Consider the following 11023-nt stretch of genomic DNA (forward strand, 5'->3'; position numbering starts at 1 on the left):
TAACGCTGGATTTTGCTTAAGTCGGAGAGCCACTTAAGGCAAATCTATCAAAAATTCATTTTTTGTTTGGTTAAGATAATGAATTTTATAAATTTGAGGTCGCTTCATAAGCGAACCTCACAGAAGATAAAGATAAAGATTTTCTCGAGGGCGTAATCACTGGTTTAGGGGACGGTTAATCTGGCACACAGTGCAAAAACAACACACTTTACTTAAAAGACGAACTCGCACGTGATTTTTCGTTACCACAATTTTTTTAAAGGAGAAAATTAAGTTGATGACAGGGCTATAGCATTGAATTTGCGTGTGCGAGATTGTGAACAAATTATAAATGTGACATTTTTGCTTCGTGTGCCAGATTCGATTCGACACCAATTTTTCGTAAAAGTCCATTTATTCCATTTATTACGTAGACATGAAATTAAGAACAGAATTACGTAAAATTTGTGATCCCGGAAATACGTAATATTTGATGGTGTGAGTATTACCCAACTAAATTAGTGGGCAAATTAGCGCAAGATATTTAAATGTGCCTACTAGAATAATCAAAATTTTCAACGACTACATGTGTAAGTGGAAAACTCTACGTAAAATTGTACGAAACTTGTGTCGGGACCCACGACAGAGTAAAGTTAACCAGGCAGGAGCGCTGATTTGACTAGGGACCCGAATAATCTAGTAGCCTTATATTTTTTGCGAATAAGATTTTTCAGTGTATGTCAGTGTTCATTTGAGTTCATTTTCATACAGTGTATTAGATTTGACGTTTCGAAAATGAACCGCTAATTGTATGAAATACCAGTCTATCTATGATTAGTCTAAGATATATTCACAGAATGTGTATAAGTAACAAGATATGAATGGGTGGTACAAACTGAACAAATAAAAGATGGATAACGTGACGGCACTGTTCAAGATGTTCAATGAATCCATGGATTCAATTCTCTACTTCTAGTTCGTAAGGATTATTTTTGTGAAAATGTTTCCCCATATTTTCTTGAATGTTCCCACATTTTACCGAATTTTCCTGCATATTTCCAAATTTGACAAAAAACACTTTTGGGAAAATTAGGAAAAATATGGAAAACTCTTGGAAAATGCGGGAACATTCAACAAAATATGGGAAGCACTTTCACAAAAATAATCCTTGGTACGGACTTATTCGATTTTCATGGCGCCTCTTATCTTTGATATATCAAACCGAACAGAATGGTGACCTCAATTCCAATGATGAACGAAATGTCGATGCGAACCAGCTCGAAATCTATAGGAGACTCCTTAAAGCAACATTCATGGAACTTTAGTGAACTTCAAAATCAATATCCGAGTACGATATGTAAAGAGCAACAGAAGACCTCTGCGTCGAAGACGAAATTTGTATGAGTTTTATGCGGAGTGACAGCCTTTTATACGTATTCGGATGTCTCGGCTAGTAGATGTGACGACTGAATTTATAAATTTATTGATAAAATTTTTAATAAAATTGTAATTTGTGAATTTCTTGCTTGGTTTTTTTTGTTGTTGTTTTTACAATAATCATTACACTATCGAATTATTTACATTTACATGAAAGAAACATAAAAATTAAACACTTCTTCTTCGAATTTAAGATTTTTCTTACTTTTTCTTTCGTTTTCTCTTCTTAAATGACTAATCTCACTTTGTTACAGTCTGTGTTAAAAATAATCATTTTCTTATTCCAATTTTTTTTCTCTTCTCTCTCTCTCTCTTTTTCTCTTTCTCCCAATTTTTGTAGTTTTTACAATAATTTTCGTTTAATCAAAGAATAAAAAACCAGAAAAAACTTGAACAAGGCATATTACTTAGCAGTACAATGAAGGTACACATTCGATGGCTTCGAGCAAGAAAGTATATTCTTCAAACATTTTTCCACAGTGTTTTGTAGTTGTTGTAGCATTACTTTATATTTTGTGCTATGTCGCATTGAAACACGGACACATCACTCAAATAAAAAATGAAAATTGTTTAACAAACTTTTAACTTTTACTCTCTCTGTGTATGGTTGTGAATATATATCAAAATATTAAATTTAATTTCACTATAGTTCTTTTCGTCAAAATGTAGAAAAGAAAACCATTTTCGTTTCGTCGGAAGTATGACCCCATACAGTTACTACACGATCACATCTTGATGTATAACAAAAAAACACTTCTTCACTTAACACTTAAACTTGACGAGTGGGATGTTCTTGGAAGACAGACACTTGTCGCAGCACCACTCGGCGAATACTTCTTTTGTGATGAGTTGGAAAGCCACTTCCGTTAGACCAGTGCATGACCTGCAAAATTTAAATCAAGAAATAAAATTTGAATTTTTGCACCAGATTAAAGCTCGGAACGGATCAAATGTCAACCAGAACCTGACCTGAGTTCACTTGAACCTGATTTACCGTTAGTCTGAACGATAACCTAAATATCGGTGATCAGGTCAACCTGGAATTCTGTGGTCAGGGTCTATTCAGAAAACTAACTGGTTGACGCGAAGCCTGACCTGACCTAACTATTCCGGGTTACTCTGGTTCAAGGTCTGCTCAACAGTTTTCAAGTTACTACAGGTTGACGGAAAGCTTGACCTGAATTGTTTCAGATCAACGGGTGTTGGGTTTAGGTTCAGGCGGAAAGATCTGACCTGTTGCGACTTTAAGTGATCGATGACTTTGAAAAAAGTGACGCATTTCGTTTCAGCTGTTCCACTCACATAAAGAAAACTGTCTTCAAGCCTTTAAACGGTTTTATCACTACCACGCGCGTAATAATTGATTTAACTCATAAAAAGCGCTTTTGTTTGTATGAGTGGATCAGCTGAAACAAACGGGGTCACTTGTTTCAAAGTCGCCGACCGTAACAGTAACAAAAACCGCAGAAAAATGGCAACCCAAAACTTTACCTGTGAAAAAAGAAATTGCATCCCGACTCGCAAAACAGTGCTTCGTCATTGTCGTTCACTTCTTTATGACACAATCCGCAAGTGTAAATAGGAGGCGCACTGGGATTCTGTGGATTGAAAATCATCGGCGTACCGGGAGGATATACTTTTCCCGCACTAATTGGCATCGGTTTCGGTCCGAACATTCCCGGCGGTCCATTCGACTGCGGCCCATTACCGGCCATTGGATTCATATGATTCGGTCCCATGTTCATGTTCATCAGGTTCGAATTCATCGGATTGCTGTTTGTATTGCAGTTCGGTTGGATGTTACTCTGGCTCATCATGTTCGAGTGATTCATCTGGTTCATGACACCGCTCATATTGCTGTTTGACGTGATGGGTCCGGTATTCTGGCATAAATTACCGGATGCCATTGATATTGAATTTTGATTCGGACCGCCATGCTGCGACATTTGATGATTGATTGGACCGCCGTTTGCGTTTAAGTTGCCGTTTAGTCGCGATCCTTGCATATGACTCGGACTATTGCCAATAGGACTATGCATTGGTGGACCCATTTGTCCATTGTTTAAGTGTTGTGGTCCTCCCAACGGACTTCCCATTGCCGAGCCCATCGGTGATCCCATCGGCATATTCATTGGACTGCCAATTGGTCCGCCACTGCTCATCGGACTACCCATCGGATTGTTCGGTATGTGTGAATTTTGATTGCTCATAGGTGACATACCGCCCATCGGTCCAAGTGGAGAAATGTTCTGTCCAATATTCGGATTCATACTGCCGAGCGGACTTATTCCGCCCATATTTGAATTGGCCATGGGACTCAGACCGCCTCTGTTCATATGTGACATCGGCCCAATCGGTCCCATATTCATATTCATTGGATGCATTGGTCTCATCGGCGGACCGTTCATGTGATTGTGCATATGGTTCATGCCATGCATAACCATGTGATTCATTGGGTGACTCATTGATGGGGCCGATGGTGTATCATCGAACGGATTCGATGCGACGATGGTGTCGCCATAGCCACTCAGCGGAGGAGGTAGTAGGTCTAAGGGAGTGGGCGGCGGTTGTGCTGCTATTGCATTTGCGTTTGACGTTTTTCGTCTCTTTTTCGGATTACTAGGCGCTGGTGGCATATGTTGTGCTTGTTCTGATGGCGATTTGAAATCTGGTGGGCATAAGCCGGATTGTGGCATTCGATAAGCCATTCCTAAATTGTGTGCCATTGCTTGAGATTCAGACTGTATAAATCATGTGTGACGACACGACGACGCTTACACCAAGTACGACGAGAATTGATCCAGTTAGCCTAAAATGGAAGACAAGCCACATAAGTACCATGTTGATTATTGGTGAAACACTGAACGATCAAAAACGGGCTGTGAGAGCTGCTTTTTCAAATTTCGTTTTAACACTCGAGCTCAGACACAAATTAATATTTTTCCTATTGTAAACATGAGCAGAGGAAAGCAGTCATTGGGTGGAACATTTGAACCAAACGCAAAAATTTCGATTTGTTAAAATTGTGTTGGAGCATCTGATGCACGAAGTTGTTGTCTATTTAGCAAATATTCCGAAATCCACAGAGTTTGGTACTGTTGTTCCCGTGCCCATGCTTTTCCTTTGCGATTGTACAATATAAATGCAAAACAAAAACGTAAACATTCGTTCAATGAGCACAAATGCCGTGTGAAACTACGAAAAATTGGCCGTCACAGTGAATCTATAGTAAAATATTACCGAAAACATCAATTTTTCCCATGCCATAGTTACCTTTTCATAATACCATAATATTTAAATAAAATTCATAAAAATGGTTTCTTTGCGTTGCGATCCGTCCACACTCGGGATAGATTGTAAATATTTGGAACAAATTGCGGTTAAAATTGCTGTCTTCTACTGTTTGTGGTACATAAATCCGGTTTATTTTGCATTTAAATTTGTCGTACGCCAATATTTCGTCCGTTTAATGTTGAAAGTTAGTATTTTTGTCAATTTAAAGTTGTACATAACGCCATACTTTTTCGAATTTTTTTGACATTTTATCATTTTTCCATAGGTTCGAATTTTTTGGTATACCGTCGAACAGATTTTTTCGTTTTTGTTAGGTTGAAATTCCATATACAAACTGTGCTGTACCGGTAATACCTTTCAGATCATTACCACAATACCACAAAATTTACCGAAATGTTTTCGAACCGATGGCGGATGGTACATTAAATTAACATCGAATATGCTGCCAGTTCTCCAAATTAATTAATCAAAATCTCATTCTTTTCGTTAAAAAAAAAAACTTTAGAACGAGTAGAACGATTCTGATGATCTGGTATTTTGACTACTTACCGAAAACCTAGTCAAATAAATCGACAAACATTTCCATAATTTTTTTTCCCTCACACTTCCCAGTAGCGAAATGTGTAGGGAGAAATGAACACACTCAAAGTTAGTGCTCTTAGAATTTCAATCTTTTCAAATTAATGAAAATTCAGTCAAATCAAAATTGTCAGCCGAAAAATTAATGAAAATAATAAAATTTAGAATGTGAGAAACGTTGCTAGAGCTTGCAATCTGTTCAAATTGTGAATTTCACTTTCAAATTTATTGGCGCGAAATAATTGTCCATCGCTTTATGATGACATTTCGTTGACTATTTGTTTTTGTTTTGTTTGTAGTTATATCGAGGTGTTGTACGTAGAACCCCTTTTCCGTTTCGTGATAACAGAAGCGAGACATTAAACCAGAATATAAACAATGGATAGTGATTCGGACAACGATTCAATCGATCAGTTAGAAGAATTTCGTAGGGCTAATGTCAAGCCTGGAATGTTCGTCAGCGGCTGGGAGGATCCGAATGACGAGATTTCTGAAGACAAAGAGCCGCACTGTGAGTATCCAATTTTGCGTGATCTCTTCATAGTCGGAATAACCGATGGAATGTATCATCCTAAACAGCCACCTTAGAGCAAAAAGTGTTATGGGCGACAAACGAAGGGAAAATTGATATTGTCCGGACAATTTTAAACACGAAACCGGATTGTGTACAAGCTAAGGACGAGGATGGATACACACCGTTGCATCGGGCTTGCTACAACAACAACATCGAACTGGCCAAATTGTTGATTCAGCATGGTGCCGATGTAAATGCCCTGACCGATTTCAAATGGACTCCACTGCATTCATCCTGCCAGTGGTCGAACAATAAATGTGTTGCCATGCTTCTGCAGTACGGTGCCGATGTGAATGCCCGAACGGATGGAGGTTGGTACATTTTAATACATTAGGAAACGGGTTTCGTTTCAATGAACAATTCGTTTAGATCAAACACCACTGCATATCGCTGCTTCTGTGTCGAATTGTCGGGAGATGGCAATGACTCTAATGCTGAATCCGAATGTTCAACCGCATCTAACGAATAATTCCAAAGAAGTGGCTGCAGATATTGCCCGGAGAACTGGTTTAACATTTCCGGTTTTCGAAATGGCTCATCCGGCGTTTGTGGACAATACGAACCGGATTGACTGAGAGTGGAATGGAATGAAAGAATTGAGAGTTTGATGAATGTTGAAGTTGAATGAGGTGTTTGGGGACACTTCCCTTGGAGTGAGACTCCAAATTTTGTTGGAAATACAGAAATTGAACAAGACTCCAGTCCAGTCCATTTAAAATGAAGAAACGACAGTAGAATAGAAGCAATAGAAGTAAGCTGACTGAAGGCAATGGACATTTCTCTTGGAGACACAAAGGTAAAAGAAACATAATTTACCTGTTCGACCCATCGCTACACCAAAAATTGAACGAGGATGGGAGTTTCTTTATTGAATCCATCGTTTACAACGTTAATAGTTCACCGTAAATCGCGATATAGTTGCAGGGCATCGGTGAATCCAAGGCCTTTTAAATTGCCCGCTCTTGGTAGACGACCCACCTCAACGAATCCGTTCTCTTTGCACACTTGTACGCTGGCCGGATTCGTAACAAAAACCAGATTCGTGTACAGTGCTTCGTATCCGACAATTTTCGCATATTTAATAGCTCTCGGCACCATCAATTTACCGAGACCATGACCCCGATACTCGGACTTGATAGCCATTCCAAAGTTAGCCAAATGGGACGACCGACCGGGAAAATTCGGTTTGATATAGAATCCGCCGACAGTTTTGTTCGATTCTTGCAACCGGAAAACGAAACAGTTGTGCGACAGGAAATATTGCCGGAAAGTTTTTTCGTCAATTGTGTCTTGTGGGTAAGTTTGTCCTTCTTCGACGATTTCTTTGAACAACTCGAAAAGCAATGGATAGTCGATCTCCTCTCTGTACACATCGAATACGAATTTCTCGGCCGTTCTTGCACTAATTACGTTTTCCGGCAAATCGTCGAAAGTTCTTCGAATGTCTTTTGCATCGAAATTGTATGCGGTCGTCATTTTGTAAACTCTTTCGATGAATGATCTGACACTAAATGATACAAGTACCGCGATAAACCGAGTAAGTGAAAGCAAAGTTCATGTTCGATTTGTTCGTATGAGTTATCAGCTGTTTTTATTTGCAAACATTAGGAGCTCTGTACGAGCTCTACCAGGGTTGCGTTAGCTTGAATTATTATAATAGTATGACGTGTAACACGGTTCGAAACATTACATTACATTGGTACACCACCCGATCCGAGAACCATTTGTTCAACGACTCTTATTTTGTCTCGCTACCAGGGACTACTTTTGGAAAAATGTCTTCCCACATTTCTTGAATTTTCCTACATTTCCCTAGGCTAACGCCGACCCGAGACGAAACACCTATCCGTATCAAAAACCTTTAATGTGAAACTCTTCATCTCTCTCACGTATCGTTAAGAGTCACTTTGCGAAAACGTAGACCAATTGAAATTCAAGGTATCTCCGAATGTAGCTATTTTGATATGGATGGATTCGTTGGACTATGCTGAAAAATTTGTAGAAGAAATTTTTTCTTCAAACAATTTTACCTTAGGTGTGGACCTCTGAGAAAAATGCTTTGGGGCAAAAGTGTATTTAGGCAATGTTCTCCTCACAACTAATCGGATAAATGTAAAATTATGGTCAAATACTAGCCTCAACAAAGTACAAAGTTAGCAGTATCGATGTGTTCGGAAAAATTCTTCTGAGTGGCGCCAGCAGCAATTTCACCTCGAAAAATTTACAATTTTCAAAAAGGTCGGTAGAATGGCTCGATCCGGATACCTGCAAACTAATGGTATCGGATGTCATCACCTAGATTAGAACCATATATAAATCGCTCAAGTATAGTGGCCGCGCAGGAAGCAATATCACTTTTTCAAAAAAAAGGCATCCCCGTGAAACTTGAGTCGCTCTAGCACATCCGTAACAAAACTAGTGCTTTGAGTCTTAGCCAAACTATTAGATATTGATTAGAGCTAACATCTTTTAAACTTTTCGCTGGTCGGCTCGGTACAAAAAAGAAGAAGTTACATCACGAATAAGGCCATGTATCTCAAGCCGAGGGTCCAGCCGCTTTCGTAAAATCGCCTCGGCTCTCATGAATTGAAGAGTTGAATTGAAGGTTCAGAGAGCGATGCTCCTCCTAATAGGAGACTCCTATCCTATATAGTCTGCTAAAAATCGCGGAATACGAAACTCGTGTAAATTACAACCCTCGCAAACTTCACTCTCCAATTTTCTTCTTTATAAGTATTTTTAGTAAGTAATTATCAAAAGGAAAGAAATAATTCATTTGGGAATGCAATTGAACCTGTGCTTCTCTTGACAACGGGTAAACAATCGGAAACCTCGTCAAGATTTTTTTTTTTAAGTTTAGGGTAAAGTTTGCGTCACAAAGTGGCATGGCAGATAATTCGGTTTTTTACCGTTTGACTTTCTTTTTTTAGGACACATTTTTCCCTATTTTAAGAATTTTATGGAAATTTAGGAATTAAATTTTTAAGAATTTAAGAATTGAAATTCCTAATAAAGCTTTGCCTGATGATATGCCTGTGGGATCTCAGTCTATAATTATATCGTCGCAAACACTTCACCGGGTTTTCCCCCGTTCACTACTTAAGTACCACTCGGATTAAATTTTTGAAAATCGTTCTCATTTATTGACAGTCTGCACTGCACGACATTTGGCTGAAAGTACTAATTTTAATCAACAAAATTTCTTCTTTTTCACTTTTTCTCAATTTCAAAATCGTCGTCGTACGTATCCTGTTCTTCGGACAGATCGGCAGCATCGTCCTCATCAAAATCATCATTCTCCGTAGCTGGACGTGGTCTCCTCTCTTTTCTATTTCGTGTTCTGCGCTGACTCAAAAATGCTTGAAATTCTTCTTCGCGTAGTCGGACAATGGTATCTCTCCCTGGATTTAGGAAATTTGATTTTCGATAAAATAGGAAAAATTTAGGGAAAATATTCCGTTGTACTCACTTTCTTCTCCGGCAGGTGCATACTTTTCCTGCAAACTGGTCGGCAGTACCGTTTCATACTTTTCCCAGGCTTGTTTCGCCTTTGACATGTTGTGTTTGATGCGATTCATAATTTCTGCATGATTCAGTCCCAAAATGGTGTGCGTCATCTCGGGAAGCTCGTTGTCAAATGGAATAGTATTGCCCGACAGGTCATTCCTAATCATTTGCGATGGTGTAGATGGCACATAATCATCGCCAAAGTCAGCCACTTTCAGCAGCATATCCACTTCAACACTTTTCGCATAGAATCTGTCTTTGACAAACTTAATCATTGGCACCTCGCCCATCAACCTCAATGTACTCAAATTATATCGCAACATGCCCGTCGATTTGGACAGCATAGCCTCCAGTCGTTCGTCAGTTCCGTCCCCTCTGGCCAACCAATAGACATTGACCAATTTGAAGTCTGTTGTGATGTTGACTCGAGATATTTCTAAGGCATATCCGGTGAATGTGCTATCTGTGGCCATATAATCGGTAATGTGTCGCATAAACAACTTGTTTAATACATGTACTCTACGTTGAGAAGATTTTCCATGCGACGTCGGATTGCTGAGTGACTCTATCGACGGTAGTTTCGGTACGTCGTCGTCTATTTTCCAGTTTTTCTTACTCTTCTTTTTGCCAGTTAAAAGTTTGTTCAATGTTCTAATCTGGCGTCCCATTACGAAACCTTTGCTGCTTGCATTTCGCACAAACACCAGATTGGTAGGTTGCCGTACCACTTGGTTAACAGTTGGAGCATCTAAACAACATTAAAAAACAAAGAAACTGTATTTGGTTGTAATCGAATTGTGAGTTCAAATAAGTTACTTAAACCTGCACGACTCAGTCGTAACAGTCGATGCATCATATCATATTAAATCCAGAAACTATCGACAAAATATAAAAAACTTGTTTATCCTAAAAGAGTAATTCTCTGTGTTTTGAAAGGTTAGGCGAAACGTCTTGAATGTCGTGTTGAGAGTGGAGTTGGAGTATGTTCAATGTTACTATTCTTCATCGCTGATATAGATCACTTTGACGGGGAAACTTGGGTTCCGTGTGTTTTTGCGGATGCATTATCTGAAGTGGTTTTAATATTATTTGGATGATAACTACGTTTGAATTAAACCATAGCTACCTGAGAGACTAGGCCATACCTAATAGGTAGGTTAGGTCCCTTGACTGACTGATTTTCTCAATCAATTTTTGTGATCGTAACCCTAAATATAAGTAACTTGACAGTTGCGTGTATAAAACCCCAACTTACGAATTCTTAAAGTTACGAAAATACGAGAATCTGCACGCTGACTTATTCACGCAGTAAGTATGCCTAAAATTTGAATTTTAAGTGAACGATTCGATGAAAAAATGAACCAAAAAATACATTTTAACGCTTCCCTGTATGAAAATGACGCTACGTTAAAAAGACCTCCGCATCCGCACTTTTCATTTTGAATTTCGATCGCACTTACGGCGTGAATTTTCTCCTACAAACATAGTTTGAATAAATGTTTGAAAATTGGTTGTGTTTTAAACTCAAAAGTGAAAACTTCAACCCGTCCGTGTTAGACCATCTTGGAACCTACCCTCAGGAATTTCACTCCTCATCGATTAAAAAAAGTTTTTGGAAATCCGTTGGGGATTGCTCAAGTTATCAAGCGACGA

General features: G+C 38.9%; 4 protein-coding genes across 4 annotated transcripts; 1 reads left to right on the forward strand and 3 right to left on the reverse strand.

Moving 5' to 3' along the window:
* Positions 1 to 1617: 1617 nt before the first annotated feature.
* Positions 1618 to 4979, reverse strand: LOC119071126 (protein pygopus). Its single transcript, XM_037175836.1, has 3 exons — positions 4690 to 4979; positions 2908 to 4225; positions 1618 to 2299 (listed from the first exon to the last, which is right to left on the reverse strand). The coding sequence occupies exons 2-3, from the start codon at positions 4140 to 4142 to the stop codon at positions 2179 to 2181; spliced, it is 1356 nt and encodes a 451-aa protein (XP_037031731.1). The 5' UTR covers positions 4143 to 4225; positions 4690 to 4979; the 3' UTR covers positions 1618 to 2178.
* Positions 4980 to 5586: 607 nt separating this feature from the next.
* LOC119074773 (ankyrin repeat domain-containing protein 49) lies at positions 5587 to 6566 on the forward strand. Its single transcript, XM_037181080.1, has 3 exons — positions 5587 to 5800; positions 5869 to 6174; positions 6233 to 6566. Exons 1-3 carry the CDS (start codon positions 5668 to 5670, stop codon positions 6436 to 6438), a joined length of 645 nt encoding a protein of 214 aa, XP_037036975.1. The 5' UTR covers positions 5587 to 5667; the 3' UTR covers positions 6439 to 6566.
* Positions 6567 to 6760: 194 nt separating this feature from the next.
* On the reverse strand, positions 6761 to 7339 carry LOC119080236 (N-acetyltransferase MPR1-like). Its single transcript, XM_037188523.1, has one exon. It carries the CDS (start codon positions 7337 to 7339, stop codon positions 6761 to 6763), a length of 579 nt encoding a protein of 192 aa, XP_037044418.1.
* Positions 7340 to 8978: 1639 nt separating this feature from the next.
* Positions 8979 to 10375, reverse strand: LOC119073667. Its single transcript, XM_037179302.1, has 3 exons — positions 10187 to 10375; positions 9333 to 10127; positions 8979 to 9264 (listed from the first exon to the last, which is right to left on the reverse strand). Exons 1-3 carry the CDS (start codon positions 10224 to 10226, stop codon positions 9074 to 9076), a joined length of 1026 nt encoding a protein of 341 aa, XP_037035197.1. The 5' UTR covers positions 10227 to 10375; the 3' UTR covers positions 8979 to 9073.
* Between the last annotated feature and the right edge of the window lie 648 nt (positions 10376 to 11023).

The sequence above is a fragment of the Bradysia coprophila genome, chromosome II (assembly GCF_014529535.1).
Source record: "Bradysia coprophila strain Holo2 chromosome II, BU_Bcop_v1, whole genome shotgun sequence".
In the NCBI taxonomy this organism is placed as follows: domain Eukaryota; kingdom Metazoa; phylum Arthropoda; class Insecta; order Diptera; family Sciaridae; genus Bradysia; species Bradysia coprophila.